Source organism: Drosophila navojoa, chromosome 4, assembly GCF_054131105.1.
Source record: "Drosophila navojoa isolate 15081-1374.11 chromosome 4, UAZ_NAV_1.0, whole genome shotgun sequence".
NCBI lineage: Eukaryota > Metazoa > Arthropoda > Insecta > Diptera > Drosophilidae > Drosophila > Drosophila navojoa.
The window spans coordinates 6,215,749-6,243,612 of record NC_142892.1 but is presented as its reverse complement, the minus strand read 5'-3'; the positions used below and the strand labels follow the sequence as shown (position 1 = coordinate 6,243,612).

The following is a 27,864-nucleotide window of genomic DNA, read 5'->3' as shown; positions in this document are numbered from 1 at the left end:
TCAATACGTGCGATTGATGTTAACCCAAACAAGTTAACATAATACCTGCATGCTTAACAGCATTGTACTAAAGAAAACTTATATTAACATAAAGCTTAGCTTTACAAGAATGACACAAATGAGTCTTTTAACAGTGCTAGAAGGAGAGCTGTTAAGCTAACATTTTCCCAGCAAGAACTAAAATGCTGCTAATATGATTAACAGCATTGAACAGAAGCCAACGAATGTTAAGGCAAGCAACGCTGTTCGCTGTGATATTAATAATCACTTCTGAATAAATATTTGACTTAAATCTAGCTAAACATATTGACCCCAAAAATGAATAGAATCTAATTAAGCAAAGAGTAATATTTATGAACAAACGAGAAAGCAGCGATTTCTCAATGTCTTCTTAATGAGGTCTCTTTAGTTAACATTTTCACTTGCAAGCACAAGAGACGAACGTTATTCAATTGCAGTCAATTACTTTAACTTGGTAATATTGGTTGACTTAGCATTTAAGAATGCAAAGAAATGTGAACTGAGTAAACATAAATATTTAAATCAATTGCAGTCAATTAGTCAAAGCTTAGCACAGCGCAGGAATTTTAATGAGCTACATTAGGTTAATATGAAGTTATTTTTATGCAAATTTAAATATTTTCAATTAAATATTTAACAAAAAAGGAAACGCTTTTGCTTTTTACAAATGATTTCAAACCACGGAATATCAGAATTTCAGATGATATTTATCTATCTCACCATAAACATTTGGCATTCCATTGAACACCATCTGCAATGCGCTTAGCGCTGCGTTTCTTTTGAACTTTTTGCACAAACAAAAGCGAGTGAATTTATTGCAGTCAACGTCACATTTCCGCTTCATCTACCAGAACGGCCATCAAGACCGCCGCCGCCACCGACAGCACCACTGGCAATGGCCAAAGCCAGGGCGCAGCCACACCTACAAATTGTTTGTTTTGCAATAGCAGGAGCAGCACACAGACACATACACATACACACACACTCTGTATGTGTGTAATGTGGCATATTTATGTATATTTTGCATGTTGCTGGAGCTGCCTGAGGATGGTGGCAGCAGAAGGCGCAGCGTGACCAAAATAGATCAGGTCTAGGCTGTCATGCTCGCTGCATGGCCGGAATGCAAAGGCAGACGAACTTCTGCAACCCCCACTTGCCTCTGGGCCCCCGGCCCCCTTCCCATCTTCAACTGAGCTGATGGCATGCCAAATTCAGCTGTTGTTGCAATTTCTTCAAAGCGCGGCACTGGCAGCCAGATGAAGATGATTTAGGCAAACAGCAAGCAGGAAGTACAACACTGGCCATATCGATTGAGTGTTGAAATATTATAGGGCAGCATGAATGCTCTACAAACAGAGAAGTGCAACAAATTGGAATAAAATATGCGAATCAGGCACTTCACAGCCTGTCAACTTAACGGGCTTAAGATAACAACCGGCAGGAGGCAGCAGGAGACGGGAGGCAGGCAACTGCTAAAGATTTTCGATTTCGTGGCAACATCAAAGCAGCAGCTACGATTACATCAGTGCACAGCGAACGTAATGCAACAGTTGAGGCACTACGCTTAAAGACAGCCAACGAGATGAAGACAATGATGCGATGCGATGCGATGCGATGCGGCTCAATTACGACGTACAATTGCCGTCGAGTAACAGCAAAAACCGGTACAACTTAGAGCTGATATTCTACAGATGCCGCACTGCCTCGCTGCTGTGGTGCTCGGTGGTTGCTGCTGCTCCAATCAACCACTTTCAGTTCACAGCTGATCATGAACTTCGGCAAAAGCAAAACACAGCAACAACAACAGCCACAACAACAACAAATCAGCTGAAAACGAGTTTTTATAGCCTCATGGCATAATAACTGAAAAACAACAACAACAACTACAACTACAACAACAACAACAGCTGAAAGATGATCTTGACTCGAGGTCTGGACTCTGATTCTGTCGGGTAATTGAAAATGTTGTTAGCCAACATCAATACCAAAAACGTTCATAAACTTGCCACAAACAGAGACAGACATGGATAGAGACAGAGAGAGAGAGAGAGAGAGAGAGAGAGAGAGAGAGAGAGAGAGAGAGAGAGAGAGAGAGAGAGAGAGAGAGAGAGAGGGAGAGAGACTGGCAAACACATTAAAAGTAAAGCCAATAAGTAAAGTCGAAAGGGTTTTCCAGGCATGCGATTTGCTTTTTTGGCCAATAAGGAAGTCAGAATTCGATATTTGAAAATCAAACAGGCAGCAGCAGCAGTAGCCTTTTCTCTTTTACTATTTGTTGAGCTTCAAATTTGCTCATTCGCAGTTTCTAGGAAAAGTTCTTGGTCGCAAACCACGAAATGTAATTGTTTTTCGTTTTTCTTTATTCTTTTTTTTTTTTTTTTTGTGGGGGGATTAGAAGACATTGACTTTGAGGTGGAGGTTGAGTATATAAGGACGTGGACAGCAACAAAGACAACAACAGCAACAACAACAACAAGCTGAAGAAGTCGAAATAACATCGACAACGACATCGTCGGGCAAATCGAAATCAACTTTATGCACGTAAAATTTTAATGAGCACAGCACGAAGTCAATTTCAATGCTAATCCGGCGGCTAAAACGGACAAAAGACAGGGACATGAAGACAGACGTAGGAACATTTAGACAGCCAGACGGACGGACGCATATTGCATTGACCAGGAGTCGGAGACCACCGGGCCAACGGGCCAACGGGCCACCAGCACCACAGCTCTGGCTGCCTTGGCTGCCTTGGCGGTTCAGCTGCCACATATGCCCTTAAGCCACAAATCACGAAGGTGGCGCACAATCTGACATCCCACTCACAACTGGGCTCCAGGCAAGGTGTCGCTGTAGTCTGTAGACAAAAAGCGACTACACTGTGCTACACGATTGCACTGCAAGTTCTGGGCAAGAGGAGAATGTAAGAGAGCTATGGGAGTGGATGATGGATTTGTGAATGTCTGTATATCTATATTAATATTGTTCAGCTAAAAGGTAACACGACATTCTTTGACTGTTAGGCGGTACGAAGCTCGCCGGGTAAGCTAGTATAATATATATAATAATAATTATATATAATATATAAGCTAAAGTATCTTCTGAATAGAACATCATTTATGGTGAAGACTTTTTAGTATCTAGAAAACATTTGACAATCGTCAAGTCTATTAAAACTAATGCAGCATCGCCAGCAGGTGGTTTGCTTAAATCTATTCCAAATTCTTGGAAAATGTGTTTATTGGCTGCTATCTTTGCTAAGATATCTGAAGACAGCTGTGTGAATAAGCTGTAAAGTGCATGAAAGCACATGCTGAAAACTTAAAGTTAAAATTTAGAAAAATTGAAAGTAAGGTTTGTGATATAGATACAGATACAGATACAGATAGATACAGATGGGGGAAAGCACATTAAGCACTCAGCAATGAGAGATATAAATATACAATAGGCTACAAAACTAATGAAGAAATATTACTAATTAATTTGACGATATATTGCAGATATGAATAAGATGTGAACATAATAGGATCAACAAAGCTCATCATACGTATATATACGTTCATCTCTACTTGAGACTTGTGTCTTTATCAATGATAGACTTTAGCATGTTAGACCCCATTTAAAGATTAGAGCAAATATGAAGAGTTAAGATTCACGAGACCGCCTCTAATATAACAAATTCAGCTACGAGCTATAAACAAGTATTTCAGCTAGACTTAAAGACGCTCTAGAAAGTTCACACTCTCTGCTCTTTATAAATTTTCAATTTTTCGTACATGCAAATCTTTGTTTGGCTCCACAACTAAAACCAATTTCACATTGAACTTTCCGCAACTTCTTGCCATTCATTTAAATGCAAGTCTCTTAAGCCGTACCGCAACCTTGCTTTGTTGTCTAGTGTCATAAACAAGCAACGCTTTGTTTGAACTTGACAAATGCAAAAATAACGTGACGCCAAATCAAATAATCCTGGCGGCAACTTCAACCTCCAACTTCAACTTCAACTTTAGCTCCAACAGCAAGTCTAATTTATGATTGAACCATTTATTAGAGCTTGGTCAGAGGTGCACACACAATTGTCGCAAAGGGCTTGTCAGTCATTCATGGGGATTTGTTACTGTAGTTGCCGTAGTAGTTGTTGTTGCTGTTGCTGTTGCTGTTAACAATTTATTTGAAGCATTTGAAGCAGCCGTTTCTCACAGCGAATGTGTCTACCTGTTGTTTGGCATTGCAGGAAGCGTTCACCTTACCCAGACGAGACGAGACGCGTCGAGTTGGGCAGACAATGACGATAATGACATAAAAAAAGAAGAAAACAAAGTAAAACAAACAGCAACAACTGCAGCAACAGCAACAACAACAACTGGCAGTCAGTCAAACAAAAAGGAACACAATGTAGACACGCACACACATACATACATGTGTTGTGTCTCGGTTTCGGTGTCTGCCACTTGATGTGGACCCCAGCTAAGGCAACACCAGCAACAACAACAACAACAACAACAACAGCTGCAGCTCGATCTCCAGCTTTGGCTTCAGCTCCAACCGCAGCGCCTGCCGCCTCTCTCCTTGTCTCTCTCTCTTTCTCTGTCTTCAAAGTCAATCCAAGCTGCGACTCATCATCAGCCTGGAGCTGGCTTTTGTTGGCTGGCTTAATTACTAAGCAAGTCACACGCGCTTGAATAATTCAAGGCTATCTCGAATGCAATTCTGGACGACGTCTTCGTATCTATTGCCAACTGCACAGCTGCGCATCCAGCTCTTTGTATATAAATATATATAAATATAGAGAAAGAGAGAGAGAGAGAGAGAGAAACGCATAAAATCCAAACATCACGTAAAGCTACTGCGTAACATAATCTGCCTGGCTGGCGGGGATCAGGCAACAGGGAACAGGGCTTGGGCTTGGACTTGGACTTGGACTTGGACTTGGGATTGGGATTCCGTTTGTCACTGTCATTAACAGCGCAGCTGCCAGTTAGAACTAAGTACCTTATAATGAACTGGCTAATGTGCAAGTATATCAACAAATAGTTAGCCAAAGCAGAAACAGACGCACAGCAGGTATTCCAAAGAGTTGTCTATGGTAAGTGATATGGCGATAGATATGAATTGCATAAGAAGGAAAAGAATCTCTTTCTAGTTGATGTCAGCTGGGTAAGCAATATGTGTTAGATAATTTATATGGAGTATACCAAAAAGTATCTATAGAGTAGTTGTGCAAGACGAAAGAGATCTGCTAGGGTATGACATGGTAAGTGATATGGTAGACATTAAATTCACATGAAGTAGTAAAGATTGTTTAAAAGAATTTTAATATCTTATTTAGTATATCTGCTTACCATTAAATAACTTTTATAAGGGAGTGATATGAAGTAAAAATGATACGAAAATATTAGTAAAATATCTATAGTTTTTTTTAGACTCTATGGAAAGTATCTAGTATCTTTAAAGATTAGTGAGCAGTGGATGATAAAAAAAAAATAAAAACAAAAACATGTAAATGTTCTTAGGAGCTGACAATTCTTCGGACATGTATCAAGTTGTTAGAAAACATGGAACAGAGTGATTAAAGTAAATAAATAATGAAGTTAGATCAGCTTTAAGAAAAAGGATATGCCAAAAACTGGGATTTATAAATATTATATAAGCAAGTATGTAGTTCTCTATCAATGATTGTTAAATGCCTAGTAAGAAAAGCAAATATGTATTATGTTAGTTGAAAGTCTTCTAGAAAGGATTATAACTTTACTAATTAAATATTCTTTAGGGTTTACTAAGATGTAAAACAAACAAAACTGCAGCCTTTTTACATTCCAGATTATATTATATCTCCAATTCATATTTGATTGAGTTAAAACATCGTTTAAAGTCTAAAGTCTATTAAGTCTGCCAAGCTCATTAAAGCCTTAAATCATATTTGATTAAGTTACAATGACTCCCCACTAAAACTGAAAGCTAGAGCTCTTCGGCTGTAGTCTGTCGTATTCGGCTGTTCAAAGCGTGTGAGTAAAGTTGATGTTTGAACAAGAGAAATGAATGTTCAATAGATTTGTAAACACTTGAATGCATTCACTCATAATTCATGCTCAAATGTTATAGACGCATTATAATTCATCCATATCCATATCCATAACCATATTCATATCCTTAACGACAACTTCCTCTTCAGCTCTAATACGACATGTGATTGTCATGACTTTATAGCCAATTCACACTCGCACCACACACACACACACACACACTCGCACACACACACTCAGTCATGCACAACACGTGTCTATTCATATGAATGTGAGTGCGCACTCGTGAATGCATTTTACAAGTTATTTTATGCAAGCCATAAATATGCACTTTACACTTTGCACATTTCTTTTTCTTTACCTTGCTGGCTCTGTCTCCCTTCCTCTCGCTCTTTCTCTGTGCCCTCTCTTGCCGTCTCTTTCTCTTTCTCTGTTAGCCTTTTTAATGTGTGCGCACAAGCAAAAAACAAACAGCCAGCCAGAGGATACAGATCGAGTATCTCTTAGCTCTTCGAGGAAGACAAAGTGTGCGAGAGAGAGAGAGAGAGGGTGTGGAAGGGAGAGAGCAACATGTCCCGTAGTGTCTGCCTGCATACAAATTATGTACAAACATGTTTTTCAGAAATGTTCAATTCATTATCGCTAACAAATGCCGATCATGTTTGTGTTCAACACACACACGCACACACACTCGCACACACACTCGCACACACACACAATAAACAGTTCAAAGCACTTTTAGCAGCTCAAAAATTATTGCTGGACTGCAGAAAATCTAAAACGTCTGGCAACTGCATTTGAAATTGGGTCTGCAGAGACTTTATAAAGTGTGTGAAGGAGGGGGAGGAGGAGGAGAAGCGGGAGGGAGCAGCTACTACTGCTGCCGCTGCTGCTGCTGCTGCTGCCGAGCTCAACTCGGTAGCCGTTTGCCATCCAAAGCACTTCGATGCTCAAATCTCTGCAGCTCCGACAGTAATTGCTGTTGAGCTAAGTGATATGCCATGTACCAGCTGCAGCAACAACAACAGCAGCAACAACAACAGCAACAGAATCTGAATCTGAATTCAAATCCGAATCGGAATATGTATTTGAGCGTTCAGGCCAAATCAGTTTGAACAGGGGCAACAAACAAAGGGCAGCTAGCCCCTAGTCTCTGGCTCTGCCTCTCCTCTCCTCTCCTCTCTCTCTCTCTTTGCTTAATACACAATTTCCGCTTACAATTTAGTGGCACTCGAAGCGAACAAAAAAAAAGCGTAAAGCGTAGCAAACCTGATGAGAGTTGCGACCCTTTCCCCCATACATATGCACATACATACATATATTGTATATATGTATATACATGTTTATAAGTATATGTGACCCCTTCCCTATGTACCCTATATTGCCCTTTCTAAGTGTGCGTGTCGCTGCGTCTGCGCACAAAAAGCCGAATTAAATTACAGAACGTGCTTCATTCATTCAAAAAAGAGAAGAAGCAGAAAGAAGCTGAAAGAACAATCAAATAAAAATAAATAAAAGCAAAATAAAAGTGTTTGAAGTGTGTGTGTGAAGTGTTTAGTGCCAAGCTGCCAGATACCTCGCAAGGCTTTGCTTTACTCTAAACTTTGATTCAAGCTCTCCAACCCTCAGTCGAATATGATATAAACAAAAATAATATAGGAAAAAAAATCAAATTTTTATCTCTTCAATTATTTGCTGGCCTAATTGATCTTCTCTAATATTTAAATCAAGTCTTCATTTTCTTTACTTCCAATTTATCATAATTTTATTTCAGCCTCTTTGATCTTTGCCTAACTTATTCATTTACCATTTCTAGTCTCTTATCTTTCATCTAAACATCTCATCTTTTTCTATTGAGAATTTCTCATATTTACCTAAATATGTTTGCCCCTCTCCCCTTCCATCATATCTTCAACTTCCATCCATTTCCAGCTCTCACACATCTGTTCTTTTCATTCTTAAGCTGTGAGATATCCTGTAAAATATTTTAAGCTATTTTCTGTCTGTCCGCCTAAAGTGCTTTAAGTTGACAGCATATCAAAGTACATATTTCTTCCCACTCAATCTTTACTTTTCTAATCTTTGAATTTCGAAATTTTCATCTCAATTTGATTTTTTCGATTGCTGATAAAAGTGTTGAGCGGGTCAGACAGCTACTTTACATATTTGTTTATTTTTTTTATTGACAGTTGAATAGAAATGGACATTTTTATTACTTATTTAAAAAAAAAAAAATAATAATAATAATCAAATATAAATACCAAAAATTAAATAAATAAAATAAAAAAATTTTAATTGAAAAGGAAATGATTATTGTCCAATGAAATAGATTGCAGTTAAATACAACCCGCTAAAAAAAAAACTAATAAATATTTATAGTTTTTCGTGTTATTTAATAACACAAAATAATTGGAAGGCATTAAAATAATGCCTATAGCTATATGACTATGAATAAATATAAAATCTGCTAGGCAGTTCATAGTTTCTCTCTGAAAATATGTAATTTTTACAATCCATAAAAAATTATATTCAAAGGCGAAATTTCTATAAGCTTTTAATATTTCTTTTTTAATATTTAATTACCAATTTTTTTTACAGAATATAACCATAAAAAATTATTTATTTTTCATCTATTTTATTAACTTTTATTTATTTCATTTAATTTTTTTTTCTTGAACTAAAAAATGTGTCTTCCTTTGGTTTTACAAATTTCTAATCATTTTACTTTTAATAAAATACTTTAATACTCATTTGATCATTTCAAATTACGTTTATCAATTTCTTTTACTCTTTCTCTACTAAAAATTTCAAGCTTCGAAAGAAAACACTTTAATTTATAGGGTATAAGAACTCATCGAATGCCACTTCACTCACACGCAGCTAAGATTCTCTGCAGCGAATGTTTTAAGTTTCATTATTAAGCACACGCACACACACTTAAGCACTCACACATACATATGCGTATGGCGAGAAGAGAACGCACAGCTTGAGAAATTAAAAGGCAATTAACATGCAACAAGGCAGCTGCAACTGTGAAGTTGCAAGTAGCAGAGGGTAGGAGGGAATTAAGAGGCCAGAGGGCGCCCTCTGCTGCTGCTGGTGCTGCTGCCACGCCGTGGGCTCAGAATTTATATATATTTTTACGGCTTCTCTACAAAAATCAGCTGCAAATGTGCGTAGTAATTTTTCGCTGATTGATTCAAATAATAAAAAAGAAAAAAAGAACGTTTGCCAGAGTCAAAGTTGTTGCAGCTTGTATGTAGGTCACTTCAAGCAGAGATAAAGATGCAGAGAGGTGGAGAGAGAGAGAGGGGGATGGATGTAGACACCCACAGCTAAATGTGTTGTGCGTGCCACGCTGCGTATGCGTAACGCAAATTAACATAAATTACACTTTAGACACAGCAGCAACAATTGCAACAGCAACAGCAACAACTTGTTGATAAGCAACACACCAACACACACATTAACACACCAACACACACACTTGCAGACAGTTTGTCAAGAACACATTTCGTTTGTAAGCAAGTCTCAATAAGTTTTCAATTCGATTTCGTATTTATTTTTCCATTCTCAAGTCTGCACTTGGTCGACAGCCCACACTTAGTCTTTGGCTTTGTTTGTCATTGAGTGACCAAATCCAAAAGCCTCTTATCGAGTGAAGGTTCTTAAAGTCTTAGCGTAGGTCGAAGGACGCATTTCCGTACTTATTTCTCATTTTTATTTTTATTTTTTTTTGTATTTACGTAAACAGACAAAGCAAAACACATTCCAATTTACAGTGCTAATTGCCTGAAAGTTCAGGGACGCCACTTGGTAGAAAACCGTTATGCAAAAGTACAAAATACAATATTACAGCTATAAAGTTTGAGCTTTGAGCTCTGCATAATAAAAAACAATTGTTGGAAATTACCTCAAACTATATAAAAATCAGATATTGTAAAAGCTTTGATTAAGTATTTTATGGGCACTTTTATGGCTACTTTTCTTGCGGTTTATTCTTTATCAAATATTCAAATATTCAAATATTTCTCTGACTAATCACACTTTAAGGCACTTCACTTCACTGAGATTAATTTATAGACATTTGATTATTTTATTTGATTATTAATTTGTTGTTATTCCTGTTGCACATTTCTTGTTGGCGTCACAAAAAAACCTACGAAATACGAAACGTTTCGTTTCGTCTTCGCTGCTTGTTTTGTTTCTTGTTGGTTTTTGTTATTATGATTTTTTTTTCTGCTTTGCTGTTCGGTTTTCAGCCGCTCACAAGACTGCGCGCCGCGAATTCAAATCTCAAACTGACAAAACCCGAAGCCGAACAGCAATGCGACTTATTTCGACCTATTCGTGCAATTCGACCAATTCGCTTGCGCGCACGAAGTTGTCGGCAATCCAATTGGTAAAGCGCATGCATGTTATACTCAGGATGGCACTGCTATGCTCAGTTTGGCACTGCTAAGCATGCGGAGTTGAGTGCAGCGCGTTTGCCGGTTTTCGTTTAGACCTAATTTAACAGTGACCAGGGCTGCGCTAACAGTGTTTTGATTAGGGAATCATTTGATTGCAGCTTTGAGTATTTCTTAATAAAGATATTGGAATTTTGGGAGTTAAAATTCATGAAAATTCTGTAAATAATATGTATTCAAGTAGTTAGTAGCTGTTTTCGTGCTTAAATTCTATTGAGATAAATCAACATTGAAAAATTGGAATCGAAAAACATCTAGATTTTTTGTATCTACAATATTTGCTATATTTTGCAATTTTTTTACCTACCATTTTATAAATAGCACTTTTTTAATTAGTTCTTTTGTGCGTTTTCCTGCATGCCCCATAAATTATTTATCTTACGATCTGAGTTTTTTTTAGGTCGGCTAGCACATATACATAGATCTGTCTGTAAGTAGTCATAAAGAATGCGCTATTGTTCGATTAAATATGCACAGCCACATAAACTATGCCCATTCCTCGATTGCTCGTTTCCCAATCCCCAATCCTCAATTCCCGATTCCTATTCCCATTTCAGAGTTCTGCCTACACCCATTCCGAAACCCCCGGCCATTGGCAGTGCTATTTTCATTTCCATAGCTGGAGATCGTTAAATTGCTCACGCGCTAATTTGCGAGAATGAGAGAGAGACAGCGCTAGAGATAGAGGGAGCGAGCAGCTACTAAATGATAGATCTCTGTGCTGCGATCTCTTCTTTAAGGGTTCTCGCATTGGGCTGCGGCCCAATTGTAGGGCATCCACATGGACTCAGGGTTCTGTGGGGCACTTACCTCGCCAATTTGATGAGTGGCGCGCAGCGTTGCGGCAATTTGCGCAAATTTGCATAGGTAACGCTGCTCGAAGCGCGGCAGGCAGCCATCGTATCTGAGGGCGAGCAGCTCACGTGCCTGCCGCATTAAAATCGCACGCGTGCGTGCCCAGTAGACGGGATAAATGTGCGACAGATGCCTGTCAATCAGCTCAGCCAGCTGGACCCCATCCGCATCCATGTGGCATTGATTTGTAGCAACTGTTGGTGCCTGCTCGCCAATCGCAAATGAACAAATTAAGGGCTTAAGTTAGTTGTTGATCTAGCAATTGTTGTTGTTGTTGTTGTTGCTTTTGGATGGATAGTTACCTCTTGCAGTGGTACCCTTTGCTCTGCCACCTCCTGCTCTGCCATCTCCTGCTGCTGCTCCCTTGGCTCTTCATCGGTTTCAGTTTCGCTGCTGCTGCTGCTGCTGCTGCTCGACTCCTGCGGCGCTGTTGGCGCTCGGCGCAGGCTTAAATCAATCGGCAAGCATTCCACGTAGGCGCTCGCCGAATCTCTGCTGCCACAGCTGGAGTCCTCTGCCTCCTCCTGCTCCTGCTTGGACTCCTTCTCCTTCTCCTGCTGCTGCTGCTGAGCCATCGTGGGTGCTGTTCCTTCGTTCTTGATCAATGTAATCGTTGCTGTTGTCGTTGTTGCTGTTGCTGTGGCTGGAGATGTTGCTCTTGTTGCTGTTGCTGCTGCGCCTGCAACTGTTGCTGTTGCTGTTGCTACATTGGTTGCTGTTGCTGCTGCTGTTGTTGCCGTTGCTGTGGCTGTTGCTGGTCTGCTCTGTTGACCCGTTAGCCGTTGCTTGCATTTCTTTAGATAGCTGCGTACACGCGACTTGCTGCGACTCGCAGTTGCTGTTGCTCCTGCTGCTGCTCTTGTTGCTGTTGCCGGGCATTGACAGCACACATAATTAGCATTCGTTTTGGCCAGCTCCTCCTCCTGCCGCAGCTCCAACTCCTCTTGCGTCTCCTCCTCCGACTCCTCCTCAACAAATTCGTCGCGCGCTATTGGCGCTGTGTGGCCCGCTCTGGCCTCGTTCATGTTGTTGTTGCTGGCTGTGTCCGTGTTCATGTTGTCCATGTCGTTGGCAACTGCTGGCGGCGCCGACATCGCGGCCGGGCCATCGATTTGAGTGTCACTCAGCACCAAGATCTCGCTTAAATGGCCCTGATCCACAAATTCAGCTCCTGGGTCGATGCTCGTTGTTGTTGCAGTTGTTGTTGCAGTTGTTGATGTTGTTGCTGCCTTGTTTGTGTCAGTCTGCATTGGGGCGAAGAGACAGAGACAGAAACAGAAACAGAAACTTAGACACGTGTGAAGTTCGAAACATTTAAAAGGTAAAAATGGGCTTTAAGGTTACGATGTGTCGCAGTTCAGATATCTTATAAATTATACGAATTTTTGCAACATCTAAGAGTTGAAATATATAAGGAAGGCGATTTTAAAGAGTTGTCACCGTTGTCAATAATAATACAATTATTTTATGCCAATATGCCAATGAAATATAATGGACCTCTGAATACATAAATATGAATAGCTTACAATAATACAATAAAAGTCTAGTCTAAGCCCTCTCTCTCATAGGGTTTACTTAATTAAACGTGCTTTAACTTTATAAGAAAACACTTGCATTTACTTTAACTGCGGTCCATTTAACTACAGCACATGAAATTACTATTCACGTTAAAATATTTATATATTTCAATAATAATAAATATTTATTTTTATTTATTATTTATTTTTTTACAGACTATAAATTTCCGCAATGTGGGCGAGTCAACATGTGGACAGAACTAAAATGGGGTGCGCTACAAATCGGGGGCAGAAAGAGCCAAGTGAAGCAAGTAAAAGTGCTTGCAGTGGAGACTGCACGACTAGGAAATACCCTGCATGGATATTCAAATCTTGCATTATTCCGTTTGTGCATTGCATGTGTACTAAAACTTCCTGCCACGCCCCCCGCTGCTTGTTGGCAACATTTTCACTAAACTAATATACCCTGCGCTCACATTTCCACATGGGCTCGTTCTTAACACACACACACACACACACACACACACAGAGACAGTTCGGGTTGCCTGGGCTACCGTTTGACCGGGCGCATGTTAAAAGTTAAACAGAAAATCAATTGGGGACAACATTGATCCGATTTCACATAGCCACAGACAACAGCAGGAGGGCGTGGCAGGGCAGGGGCTTCCCTCAGTAGAAAACAAATGCAATTGCAGTTGCAGTTGCAGTCGCAGTTGCTGTTGCCTGTAACTGTGTGGCAGCTGCAGCTCGCATTTGCATTGCATGACAATCAAATGACTTTGGCAGAGCTCAAAACGTCAAATGTTTGGCTGTTGTTTGTGTCTCCCAATTGTTGTTGTTGTTGTTGTTGTTGCTGCTGTTGTCATAGGTCAAGTGTAGCACAGTAGAATTCACTTTCTTTTGCGCACACACACACACATTACAGAGATTGGGAAACTTTGCAGTGAAAGTGGCCGGCCGCCTCCTTTTTGACCATAACACACAATGCCCACTGGCCACAGTTTATTTTATTTTGGTTGTTTTTGGTTTCTTTGAGAGTCAAGAGACAACAGAAAATACTTAAAATTGTTCAGCCTGACAATGTGACACTTTTGCGCCATATAAGCCACGCTAACACCCACAACGAACCGCCGAGTCAGCTAGAGAGGCAGAGAGCGGGTGAGCGAGCGAGTGAGAGAGACGTTGCTGGCAGCGGCACGCGCTTTGTTTTAGCCACTAAACACAGTTTGAAGTCCTGTGCTGAGTCCTAGCCAAAAATGTGTGGCGTTTCGCCAGACTGGCCGCCAGATGTCGCCAGTGGGCAGCGGTGCATGCGCATGCGCCACAATAAATTGCAAGCGCTGCGGCTGCCTTTTGATGTGAGTGCACAAAAATAAATACCAATAAATATATCACGAGAAATATCACAGAAATATTTTCATTTGTGCCACTTGCAAGATGCCCCATTGCCATGGCCAAAAGGGGCAGGGGCAGGGGCAGTGGCAGCCTGAGTCCAATTTACAGCCGGACGCAGCTCATCAATTAATTACCCAGGTCTGGTCTGGCCCGCAGGCGTGCGTGCATGCGTGTCTGGTCTGGCTCTTGGATTTCCTCTCTGCTCTCTCCGGGCAGTGGGTCGAGCTGGCCAACAACAACAGCAACAAAGAGCGACAAAGCTGCTCAAGACATTTAAAGGAAGGTCGCTTCAGTGCATTTGCAGACCAGCTTAACTAACCTTGGGGCAATTGGAATTTCGATTTGAATTGAAACAGCAGCAACAACAACAGCAGCAACAACTATAAAACTATATAGCACATTAGCTTCTCACGCGTGTACAGTTACGCGCGCGCGCTTGAGCAGCTGACCCACATCCCAAATCAAATTAATAGAAGACAACGCGCATCTTCCAATTGGATTCGAGTTGGAAATTAATTTTTATGCGTCGCTTGTCACATTTGTGTTAATCAAAACATTATGACTGCGTTTTCTTTTTATTAATTGGACAAGCTGGCCAACTGCCTGCCTAGCTGACCCAGCATAGTCCACACACACACACACACACACACGCACAAACACCTGCCTACAAATTAAATTTATTGCGTGTGATTTTGATGGTGGACAAAAGACAAGAAAAAACACGAAAGCCGAAAAAAATAAATAAATTGCGTCAGCAAACTAATTTGTTAGCAACGGCAGTTAACGGAGCGCCACACACACACACACACACATACACACAGGCACGCACTTGGCGCGTTGGCGTTGCAAATTGCAATTGCCCATTTATATGAAAGCCCGGCGACACCGGGCGGTGGTGCGTGGGTGCGTGGGTGGCCACTGCATCTGCTCCCGCTCCCAAATTAAGTGACAGCCGTGGTGGCCACAGCTAAGGCTGGAAAAGAAATTGAAAATTACTTACACACATTCAACTCTGACGGGCCGTTAATGGCTCTGGCCTAACCTCTGCATTGAGCCCCCACCGAAAGCCAAGCGAACCGCAACGAAAGAGAAATGAATTTCGCATCGAGAGTTGAAGCGGCGCTGGCAATGTGAGAAAAGTCATTTGCATGTTAAGCAGTTGCATACACACACATGCATACACATGCACACATATATGGCTAAAATGTATGTGAAAATGCCCGTAATATTGGATGACAAGTGACAAGGCGTTAATGTATGCAATATATACCCTGTAATTAAGCGAGGCTAACGATTACATGATGTGCATATTAAGTGATTATTAACTGATGCTGGGCATCATTTAAATCAGAGACTGAGAGAGAGAGAAAGAGAGAGAGTGAGAGAGAGAGAGATTGGTAAAGGAATATCAAAATCATGGTGATGCATAATGACAGTAGCAATAATAATGATAATTATATTATAATGACAATAATTATGATGGGGCTTGATTACAATATAAATGCCAACACTAGCAAAAAGGTTGATGATAATGTCAATAATAATAATGCTAATACTAATGCTCATATCACTGCTACTGCTAATTCTAATGCAAATGATAATGCTAATGCTAAGGGTACTCTATTTTAAATTATAATAATAATAAAAAAAAATAAGAGTATTATTATAATAATTATAGCCATGATAATAATGGTCGTATTAATAATAATATATGAATAATAAAATAATTACAATAATTATAATGCTGATAGCAATGATGAAGTCGCCAGATGAGCTAGCGCTTACTCGAAATTATAACCATAGTATAGCTAATGTTAGCTACAAGGCCAATGATAATGTCAATAACAATACTCAAAATATCATTACTCTAGTTCTTGACTCCTAGACCTACAATACCAATAGCAATGCTAAAATGCTAATATTAATATACTACTACTATATTCCCTTGAAAAAGAAGTACTCAACATAATCTCGAGCACTGCCTAATAGTATTTACAGTTGCAGCTATCAATAGCAGCTAATAGCAACCAACTCCAGCGCCATCTCGACCATCAGCGTCTCGACCATCTCAAGTTTCAGCCTTACTATTATGTATATGTACTTATGATATAATATAATACTCTCTGTGATCCCCAAGGTGGTGTTCTCCGATTTCCTCAATTACCTAGATGCCGTGTCGCTTATCAGCGGCGCCTTTTCCTGCTTTCGGCCCTATCGCAAAGTCCGACCCAAAGTCCGACGTATTTCTTTCATATTGCAATTGGGCATGCACAAATCTTATTCAAGTCGAATGCGTTTGCATTTTTCATGAGTTTTCCCACGTTGTGCGTGCGGCAACAACAACAACAGCAACCAAATCGAATGAAAAATAAAGGAAAATATGGAAAACTTAAACAGTTTTCATGTCGCTGTCGCTCTTTTCCTCAGTTAACAGCTACGAATGCGATTTGAAAGCCGCTCAACAGCAGAGATGTTGCTGATGTTGTTGTTGCTGCTGTTGCATGTCTCTTCGATTTTTTTTTTTGTTTTTCTTTGCTTTTTTTGCATGATTTCTGGTTGAAAATGCAAAACTTACATAGTTGCAATAAATAAATATGCATGGCCATGGAGCTGCCCAAACAATGTGGCAAAACAGCAACCGAAAAATTGACGAGCGGATGCACAAAGCGGCGGCAACAGCAACGGCAATGGCAGCAGCGACATCGGCCCCCAACTTGCAACTGGCAGCCGAAGCCAAGTGGCAGCAACAACAACAACAGCAACAACATCAACATTCATTGCAATTAGCTGCAACAATTTTTATTTGCTTCTCTCCAACTATTTTTTTGTGGGTTTATTGGCCAATGGCTGCAACTGGCTCGCCTGTGACTGCCCCCGCCTGCTGCTACGCCTCCACCTCTCCCACCCACTTGCTGCCTGTCCATGCAACAAATGAGGCACTGATAAATATTATTAGCGGTTCACTGGCTTTGCTCAGGCCAGCTAGCCCAGCTAGCCGCATGCCACATTTGCAGCCATAATCGCAATTTATTTAAATGCGAGCTGCAGCATGTGGCAGGGGCAACGTTGCCCGTTGCCATTTACCAGTTGCAACCGTTGGCAGTCAGTCCACAATTAATATCGACATTTTAACACTTAGCGTTGACTTATTGCAGCTCTTGTTTGCCTCTCTCTCTCTCCCTGCCTCTCTCTCGCTCCCTCCTAGACTGTTTTTATCAATGGAACGTTTAAGCCGGACTAGCGATTTGGCCAAATGGCTTTTGGCCAACAGCTTTGGCCATTGGCCATGGCGGCTACTGCTGGTGGTCCACCATCTCCTGCTCTTCATATCATATCAATGAAAATAAAAATTACGGCCATGTCAATCGAGTCAACTTTTTACTTTGTCTTTCTTTCATTTCGTTTTGATTTTCTATTTTTTATATAATTTTCTTCCCAAATCTTTGGCCATTTCCTGCGCGAGTCTAAATGTGGAAAATGTGTGCTGCTAATAAAAATTGGCCAAAAATTTAACATTTTTCGAAATATATTAATAATTTTAAATGTAACAAAAATTAAGTTTAATTATAAAATAAGATTATTTACTTATGCTCCAAAAATTAAATTTTGTTTCTTCATACAGAGACAATAAAACAACAATAAAAATGTAATCCACAATAAAAAATAAATAAAAATAAATAAATAAAATAAAAATAAATAAAAAAATATTCTCTTATTATTATTATCTTCCATAAAATATAATATAAAATATTTATATATATAACGAAAAAAAATAAAAAAATAAATAATAAAAATATTCTTTTATTATTATTATCTTCCATAAGATATTATATAAAATAAAATATTTATACCGCAAAAAAAAAATTTAAAAAAATAAATAAAATTAAAATAAAAATAAAAATAAAAAAATAAATTTAAAAAATATTATCTTAATATTAATAATATTACCACATAAAAAAATAATTTAAAATTTAAACAAATCGTCAAGTAACAAAAAAATAAATAAATCACAGTTTTAACCCATTTCTGTTTGCTCTAAAGCAAGTCGGCCTAAATCCGATCAATTGGGAGCGCTTAGTTATGAATAATTTGGTGGCATTAAGTTGCAATTACACGTGAGCCGAGCGCTCGCATTGCAAATTGCTCAATTTAAATCAATAAAGCAACGAACGATCTGTAACAGTTTCCAGGTGACCCGCATTCAGCAGAGCTAACTCTATAGTATATGTGTATAACTGTGTGTGCACATTTCCCATTTCCATTTCCATTTGGAGTGGTTTCTTCATATTTTCTTACTTTTTGGTGAATGCCCTAAAGGCAACGAGAGCCGAAGCCACCTACCGTTGCAATGGCCGCATACGAATGCCAGATCAATGTCGGCCTCAGCGGACTCAGCGGACTCAGCGGCGGCTGCGTACGCAGGCGAGCATATTGCTGCATGAATAGTTTCCAGATTACATAAGACATCATAAAGATCGATGCGAGACGGGGCCAGGCCAGAGCAGGCCACATGCAAATTGTATGCGTGCCAGGAAATCGTCTCTCGACTCTCTGCAGATCCAACAGAGACAGGCAGAGACAGGGACTCCCCGACTCGACTCCAGACAGGGAATAAGGTTTTTTTTTTTTCGACTTAATGCGTAGTTTGTGTTGCGTTTATTGTTTTCATAAATTCAAAAAGAAATCAAGCGCGACTCGAGTCCGAAATTTGTCGGCTTACATTATTATTATTATTGCTTATTATTATTATGGCAGCAGGCGATTCACTTAACAAAAGACAGATTCACTTCATTTTTCACAAAAGCCAAGCCAACAAAGGCAGGTAGGCGGGAAGGGGAGGCGTGGCAGAGGGGACTTGGTGCACTTTTTTCTCCCTGCTTCTTCTTCTTCTTGTATTATTTTAATATTTATTTACATTTGAGCATTTTGCATAACGCGCGGGTCACGACGGAAATCGTCGGCTGGCAATTTATCAATACATAGTTGTTGCTGTTGTTGTTGCTGTTGTTGTTGTTTTTTGTTTATTTTCAGTTTGTGTGTTTCTTTTTTTTTTTTCTTTGTTGGCTCGTAGCCTAGGGTAAGCCACAGAAAGGTTCAGGTCCAGCTACGTGCAGCAAAAATCAGCAGTAAAAAAAAATAAAAATAAATAAATAATGAAAAACGCGCCAAAAAATCAAAACTCGCACAAATTTTGCTTTTTCCCGTTGATTTTTTTGCGAGATCAATGGGAAAAAAACGCGACGCAGATCTCTCGGGGCAGGGCTCCAATTGGCAAACGGCTGCTTCAACTGGAACTGCGCTTGCGAATTGGAAAATGTTCGCGTCCGTTTGGGAAAACAAGTTCAAAGCGTTTGCGGCGCGCAACTAAATTGAAATGAGCCGAGCGCCAAATGGAAAAGCCGCACACACGCCCCACACACACACGCAAACACGTACGCCTAGGCACACCTACACACACACACACATGCACACTGCAAGCTTGAATGATTTTCCATGCGTGCGAATGATTTTCAATGTGAATCCGCTGTGCGAATGAATCGCCGATTCGCTCTTGAATTGATTGAATGCGAGTCAATCAAATTCTATATAGAAATACAGTATGCCGCAAGTTAATATGTTTTTTTTTTTAATTGTATATATATTTTATTTTTGATTAAAAATAAATAATATTAAATTTTTTTTTTTTTTTTTGATAATAATGTTTTTCAATTACAAAAAATTCTATAGACATTTTTTTAACTATACAAATTTTATATTTGATTAAAATTCTTAAATTTTTTTATTTTTAAAACTTTTTTTTATTTTTAATAATTTTTTTTTTGCTTGAAAATATTTTTTTTTTTATAAATTCTTTTTTATAAATTTGTCTTCTGACTATGGATTTGTACAACTAATATTGTAGCTCTTTTATAACTTAAGTAGGTCCAGTCTCAACATTTTCTTATATGCCCGATATGCTTCAGCAAGCATAATGTTTTGAAGTCGTGAATTTAAGATCATTTTATATATATTAATAAATATTTTATTTAGATTATAATGAACTATTAATTCCTTTTTCGCTCCATTAGACTGCTCTCTTGAATTTGTAGCAGAGTGTATTTTCTGATATATAGCTTTCAAAACAACACACCCACATTTGCTGCGCACAAGGGCTAGGGTATTCTTTTATTGTTCGACTGTTTTGTGTGTGTGTGTGTGTGTGCCATGCTCAGAAGGGGCGACAGAAATTCTCTGTGTTTAATGCTCCCCATCGCATTGTTTGCTTTATTTGCCTCTCCCTTTTGCCCCGCCCCCTCCAGCTGCCCGATAGACATTGTTAGCCATAATTGCGAAGTGGCAAGCGCTCATAGAGCGCCTTGAACTTGGCTAAAAACTCGGATACTTTCCACACTTTCCATGCACCATACGCGTATAATCGTCTGTCTAGCTAGCTGACAGGCCCTTTGTTTGCGGCTATACGAAATGGTTCCATGGCACCATGGTTTCTGATGCGATTTCGATTATCGGAACATGCGATTTTTGTTTACTGCAAGCTGAGTTTAAGTGCTGAGAAATAAACATTTGCGCGAAGCGAATAAATATTTTGTTTTGATTTCAACCGACGAGAAATACTTCGAACGAAGGTGTCTTTAAAATGTGCTATAAATAAAACATTTGGCAGGCGAAATGAATACGTGTGCACAACTATAGATAACGTGTCTAGTTATAGAGAATCACAGTTAAACCTTCCTTTGTACGAACTACATATGCATGAACGAATATAGCTTAAATATTTGTTGTTATGGGCGATTAAACACAAAGTCACTATTAATCATCTAATACCTAGCTCGTAATTACCCCATAAATTCTCTTAAATATATTATTCCATCTTTCAACTAATCGTGTTCTATTGTGATCTTAACTCATTAAAAGTGCATTTCCGGCAGCCGTTAGCTAATATAATTGTGAGTCAACTTATGATGTCAGTAGCTTTTTTTTTTTTAATTACATAAACTATACTAATTCGCTTGAAATAAATTTTCACCTAACAATGATATCATATGTAACTTGAAGTACTTTAGAAAACTGATTGAAAAATTGGCATTATGTGATATGCACATATGGATGTTTATGAAGTTGAGATAGACTAGCCACATGTATAACAAGTATAACAAATATATATTTACTATAACTGCAAAGCTAATATGCCCATTTTGACACTCGCGAAACAGTGTATCTCTAACTCTGACAAATTTCGTGCAAAAGAAAACTCTTTGCTATGCTCACGGCGTCTGTCATACTCTCCATTATACGTGTTATGCCTGCAATATAGAGTGGTTACAGCAGTACGCCCCAAAACTGTTTCGAAATTGCCAAAAATTTCATTGCAAATACAACAAAACAAAGAAACTCATCAGGAACTTTCATAAAAATTCGCATAAATTTTGATTTCTAACAATGCAGCGAAAAGTGTTCGAAATTGATAACGACTCAAATGGCGAGCAGAACTGTTATACAAGCTGACAGCGATAATCGCTCAACTCGAAGACAGGCCAGACATGCAAAATAGCAACAAAAACAGCAACAACAACAACAACAGGAGCAACAGCTACGGCAACGGCAATGCGGCTCAGGGCTAGGCTGGTGGACACACCTACCGTTAGGCTAGAGTGTTTAGCAAACGGCAACGGAAACGGAACAAAGCGGCAGACAGTTGGCAACTACGTCACGGTAACGGTGAAACGGGGGTTGAGCCTGGGGGCAAACCTGATGGAGAAATTGTTGCAAGTCACGCCAATGCAAAAGTTCGAACCCTGCCCTCAAATACGCAGGAAAAACAAAATTTACCGCAAAATTAAACCACCAATTATTGGCTTTAATTGAATTCCAGAGAAATTCAACATTAGACGAAAATCAATTAGTTGAGTAAAGCTAAGTCAAAGGGGTTGAATAAATAGTTGACCCGCTTTTGAACGGCACTCAGGACGCTTACCCGTTGTCTCTGCTGCTGCTGCTGCTGACGTCGACGCGGCAGCGTCAAACGCTTCTTAATCCACTTGAGCGTCGTTTGACGGCTGCGCGTTAGCGACATGCTGAAAGCGTTCCAGATGTGCAGGATCAGCAAAAAGATAAACTGCAGCCACTCGACGCACTGCTCACGCGTTGGCAGACGCAACATTAAGCACAACACTTGCTGCCTAAATGCAGCAACAACAATTTCATCACTTTCAAGTCGAGCGACAGAGACAGAAACACTTCCAGTCGCCTGCACTTGGCGCTCTTTCAGCAATGCTTTGACTTCTTCTTATTCTTGATTTTTGCACACAATATTTTTGTTTTGCACGCCTTTAAATCACTTTTCGTTGATTCATTTATAGCACTAGTATTTTTTAAAGTAGAGGGGGGAGCGAGGTGTATTAAATATTATTGGCCGCGGACACCGTTGTTACTTCAGTTACGTTTGTTGTTTGACTGAGAATGCGGCCGCATTTGCCGCTGCGACGACGGCGTCGGCTGCGACGTCGCTAACTGCGAGAGCGGCTTAGGCTGAGACCGAGAGTGTTGTTGCAGTAGGCGCAAATTGTCACCAATGCGACACCCCATTGCTGTTGTTGTTGGCTGTCTCTGTGTGTGCGCTTTGTTTATAGGTGACGCGTGAGTGAGCGAGAGTATGTGCGTGTGTGTGCCCGCTCAAGAAAGTAAATGCGAGCGCGTATAAATAATGCAATAAGCAACAGCTACAAAAAAAACCCCGAAACCTTAAACGGCACTTTTTTGCAGTCAGAGCACATCGCACTTCAAAGCCGGCTTCGCTGTTGACGTCGCCGTCGCTGCTGCTGGCCGCTCAGCTAAGCCCTGCCCTTCTCTAGGCCGCGGCCGCTGTCGCTGCTGCTGCTGCTGCTGCCGAAACTGAAATTGAGCTTTGCACTCAATTTGATTGTCCGTAACGGCAACAAAAGCCATATTTAAGTACATGCAGGCTAGTGGAGCTTTTTGTTGTTGCTAAGAAATTGTTTTTGTAATAGGGCTCAGCACAGTGGTTGAGATGTAATATACATTTTATATTGATAAAAACTAGCACTTTGCACTACACATAAATTGAACGTATATTTTTTATTTATTTGATAAATTTATTTGTTTGCACTCCCTTTATACATATGTATGTATGTATGTAAGTTTTCACATGGCACCACAGTGCTTTGAGCACGTGTGGGTGCTTTATAGCTACTGCCGCGTGTCAAAACGTATTTAGAAAACCAGAGAGGGAAAGAGAGAGAGCGCCCATGGAAGAGAACGAAAACTAAAGCTTGGCGTGCATGTCCGATGGACTGTGTGAACAAGAAGAGCCACCGAAACGCAACAGAAGCCGAAAAAGCTTTATTGCTCTTTCTTATACTAATTCTTGTTGTTGTTATTTACTTGCTCGCGTTGCCTATGCACTTTAGCGCTGACGTTGTTGGTCTCGCTGTTATTACGGTTATTTATTTATTTATGCTAATGTTGCTGTCGACGACGACGTCGACGCTGACGTTGCATTGTTTAGAATGAGAACAGCCAGACAACGAGAACAATAACAACAACAGCTACAGAAACGGCAACAACAACTACAGTGGCACTCACGCGACAAAGCCCATAAATATAAAAATTCTCTCATAGTTAGGCCATGCATCGTGTGCTACATACACAGCCATACATACATTATTTGATTATTTATGAAGAAAGTGCATCAGGCTCTTTCCCAGGGCTGTGATTTTATATGTGTTTTGTTTTGTGGAAAATTCTCAACACGTTGCTGGCCCTCGCTCACGTATGTACGTACAGAGGTGACTCGCATTTGGTATCCAAATGCAAAAACCACCTGTGCGGATGCAACGGCGTCTGCGTCGAAGATGTCGCCGCTGGGTACGGCGGACACTGCAGCAGGTACGTGCCACTTGCAAAATGAATACATTTTGCTGTTGTTGTTGTTGTTGTTTTGCGAATTTAGCTGAATGAAGTGCGACGCCGGTTTCATTCATAAGTGGCGGCAAAGCCTGGCACGGCCCGAAGCTGTTGCATAGATCGCATGACATTTAGGCATTAGCCTTATATCATCGAATGTATATATAATCAATTGCTATTATATTTGTGATTATCTTTATATGTATATCTGAATGCTAAGGAGTATAACTTATGTCGTAAATGCCATCGAGTCTATAAAACCATTAGGCACATGTGTTTTCGAATATGATAAGGGGATTTTTAATTCAAGGCTTATTATAGCTTAAGACCCAGGAAGTTAACTATTGTATTAATATCCCTAAGCATAGCCTCACTACTAGGAAATATTTTATTCAAAGTTCATTTTCAAAATCTACATATCATAGAAATTTAATTTTTAGTATCCAAATTGATGTAAAAACTACACTATCCTACTTCCAAACAAAGGAATTCAAGCCAGTACTCCCTCACATTTGCTGTATATTCAACACTGTCCAACTATATTTTATACAACATACATATATGTATCTATAACTTGATCCATGATGGATTTGAAGATACCAGAGACTAATGCAACGCAAAGCACTTTCCGTTCGAGCAAAACTGGGGACGAGCCTTCGTTGGGCGATTCGGAGCAGCGGGACTCGGCGAAAGATGAGGGAGCAGGTGAGCCGGGTAGATTTAAGCGTAAAATGGGCTGCTGGGTGTTTGAGAGCGTGGGCGGCTTCTATATGCCTACCGAGGATGTTACGAAGCTATCGCTGAAACGGCAGGAGGAACTTCTCATACGCGATCTAATCTACGCCTTTTCGGGCGTGCCCTCCACCCACATTCGCCCCGATTTACCCATCGAGCAGATCACGAAGGTGCGCGCCAATCAGGTCGAAAAGGTGCGCTTCAAGATCAACGAGAACTTCAGTGGCGCCTTTCGCACCCTGGCCACCGAGCTGCTGCCCCTGATCGGCTACTATATCACAGTGCAGAGCTTCATTGAGGATGCCACTATGTCGACGGGATGCGGCCGTTCCCTGGCCTTGGCTCTGCAGCAGACCATGCAGCAGTATTTCGATGTGCAGTCGGGGCTGGAGACGCAGCTGCAGGAGAAGAAGCTGGATCTGCACCAGCTGGTGCAGCGCCTCCGTCCCTGGCTGGTCACCATGCAATCCTTGGCCAACTTGACCAGTCGAGTGCGCTCCCTGAAGCTGAACAGCGCCCAGATGCTGACGCTGATTGACGAGCATCAGGAGCACTTCAAGTGCGAAAGGCTAAAGCTGCTGCTCACCGATGTCTCCCACTACTACATGAAGATGGTGCAGCTGTGGACGCAGAAGGGCGTGCTCTACGATGTGCGCAGGGAGTTCTTCATTGAGGATACCAGTCCGGGTGATATGAGCAGCACGTCGCTGTCGCCCAAGCAATGCTGCCACGCCTACTGGATGAATCGTTATTGCATCTACATGAGTCGGCTGCCCAGCTTCCTGGAGCCGGAAGCGGAGTGCATCTTCCTGGCGGGAAAGTACCTGAACGTCCTGCGGCAGTGCAACGTGCAGATGAAGCTGATGCAGGCCTCGCTCAGCTTTGTGCCCGGCAACCAGTCGCACGTGGAGCTGATCCACAGCAGCTATGAGCTGCCCGCTCACAAGCTGTACGAGGTCTTGGTGCAGGAGCAGAATCTGCTGCAGCATCTCGATAATCTGCAGGCATATTTCCTGCTGCAGCAGCTGGACTTCAATGAGGCGCTGATGGAGTACTACGCGGACCAGCTGGAGTGCAACGTGGACGATCTGAGGCCAGAGAAACTGCAGAAGATTACGCTCAGACTGCTGCAGTACAGCTCAGATCCGTTCAAGCATCTGCTGCGCAGTCAGCTAATGGACTGCGATGTGACCACGCAGCTGACCAGACGCATGAAGCGCATTAAGGCTGGAAGGCAAGAAGGGAACGAGACTGAAGAAGAGGCGAAGGCAGAGCAGGCGGAGCAAGCTAAGCAGTTGGGGCAGGCAGAGCTGTCGGACACAATGGAGCTGACGGATCAAATGGAGCTGACTGAGCCGGAGGAACTGGTGCTGCCAGCGGAGCAGCCGGAAGCAATGAAGCAGCTGGAAGAAGTGAAGCAGCCAGAGCAAGTGAAGCAGAAGCAGCTGGCGTATCAGCCATCAGCTGAATTTGAGCTGTCCAGCGAGGCGGACGATAGCAGTCGAATGCCAGAGCAGCTCTCGCTCTACGGCTACGAAGCGCTCACGCTGCGCTATGAGCCCCAGTGGCCCATCAGCCTGATCCTGTACGAGGAGCCGCTGGAGCAGCTGCAGCTGATGCATCGCGTGCTCTTCTATCTGCACTACGTGCAGCGCAAGCTGCAGTCAACCAGCAGCAAGGGCGATCGTGCCGAGGCGCTGCATAAGCGCATGCTGCAGTGCATCCTGCACCTGGAGCAGCACATGACCCACGACGTTATAAAGCCGCGCTGGCAAGCCCTGCTCGACGATGTGCCGAAGGCACAGTTTGTGGACGAGCTGATCAGCCTGTTCCAGGAGACTCTGGACAGCTGTCAGGTGATGTGCTTGCTCTCCGAGTCGGTGACCTTTGTGCGCTCCCTCTTTACGCTGGGCCAGCTCTGTCTCAACTACAAACAGTTGCTGGAGCGCCAGGTTAACGAGCAGGACTTTGACGCCAGCCTGGCCGAGTATGAGCAGGAGTTCAATGGGCTGCTCGTTGGCATCTTGGAGCTGCTCATGGAACTGGCCAAACCGAGCAGCTCTTGCGGCAACGAGGAGCGCGAATCCTGCAAACAGCTGCTGCAGCGCCTCGAAGAAATCAGCCTGGAGTTGGCTTAGTTTTCGTTTGATTTGATTTCATTATTCATATATCATTCCACCCATTCCAAATTTCTTGTTGCTAGAGATGTTTTTAAAATTTTATGCTGGGAATGCCTCATGAGGCCTTTCCACAACGCGCAGCAAACGGATAAAGTTTCGTAACCCTGATAACTTTTAGAGTATATTGGACTGAACTTTTGGGTAATTTTAAAGTCTTGAACTTTTGAGTTTAGCTACGCAAAGTAAAAGTAAAAAAAAAAATTATTTTAGTTAAAAATAAAAAATATATTTAACAAAAAATGTAAAAAATGTATAAAGCTAAATAAACATACAAAAAAAAAAATCCCTTTAAATAAAAAATTAAACAATTAAATATATAAAAAATATTAAATATTAAAAATTCATTTTATATTAAATATTAAATTATTTTCTTAACCCTGAAGCTGAACCCAAATTTAATCGGTATTGTATTTTATGGGTCTTTTATGAGTAGGATCACTTTGATTGTGCAGTTAAACGGTATTCGAACCCACTTAGTGGCCCCATCACAGCTTCGCTTTGCGTACAATGGGCGTAAATAATCGATTTGCATGCTTAATTTCGGGACAGTGCGACAATTTATGCCAAGTCACGGCGAAAAATGCATCGAGCCAAGTTTTCTTGCAGCTTCTTTTGCATAGGATCGTAAATTATTTTAAATGGCCACAAAAACGTTTTTAATGTGGCCAGCCACACTGTGGCACTTGCCCCAGACGTAGCCCCATCTACCCCAGCCACGTTCCCCAATTGCGAAATCCAAAGGCCAATTGTT

General features: G+C 41.0%; 2 protein-coding genes across 6 annotated transcripts in view; one reads left to right on the top strand and one right to left on the bottom strand.

The window, feature by feature from the left end:
• The window catches only part of Pura (Puratrophin-1-like), a 53,791-nt gene extending 30,628 nt beyond the window's left edge, over positions 1-23,163 (bottom strand). For 2 of the 5 annotated variants that reach the window (XM_089260344.1, XM_089260345.1), the window contains exons 1-3: positions 22,250-23,162; positions 11,668-12,609; positions 11,321-11,569 (exon numbers count right to left, since the gene is read on the bottom strand). In XM_089260344.1, coding sequence (XP_089116470.1) covers positions 11,321-11,569; positions 11,668-12,609; positions 22,250-22,435 — 1,377 coding nt within the window. In that variant the 5' untranslated portion in view covers positions 22,436-23,162. Of the gene's footprint in view, positions 1-11,320; positions 11,570-11,667; positions 12,610-18,618; positions 18,788-22,249 lie in introns of those variants that run through there. The other 3 variants (XM_089260346.1, XM_089260347.1, XM_089260348.1) reach the window with 3 other exon arrangements.
• A 1,400-nt stretch (positions 23,164-24,563) lies between these two features.
• Positions 24,564-27,381, top strand: t-Grip84 (testis-specific gamma-tubulin ring protein 84). Its single transcript, XM_018102718.3, has one exon. The coding sequence runs from the start codon at positions 24,780-24,782 to the stop codon at positions 27,069-27,071; it is 2,292 nt and encodes a 763-aa protein (XP_017958207.1). The 5' UTR covers positions 24,564-24,779; the 3' UTR covers positions 27,072-27,381.
• The last annotated feature ends 483 nt before the right edge of the window (positions 27,382-27,864 follow it).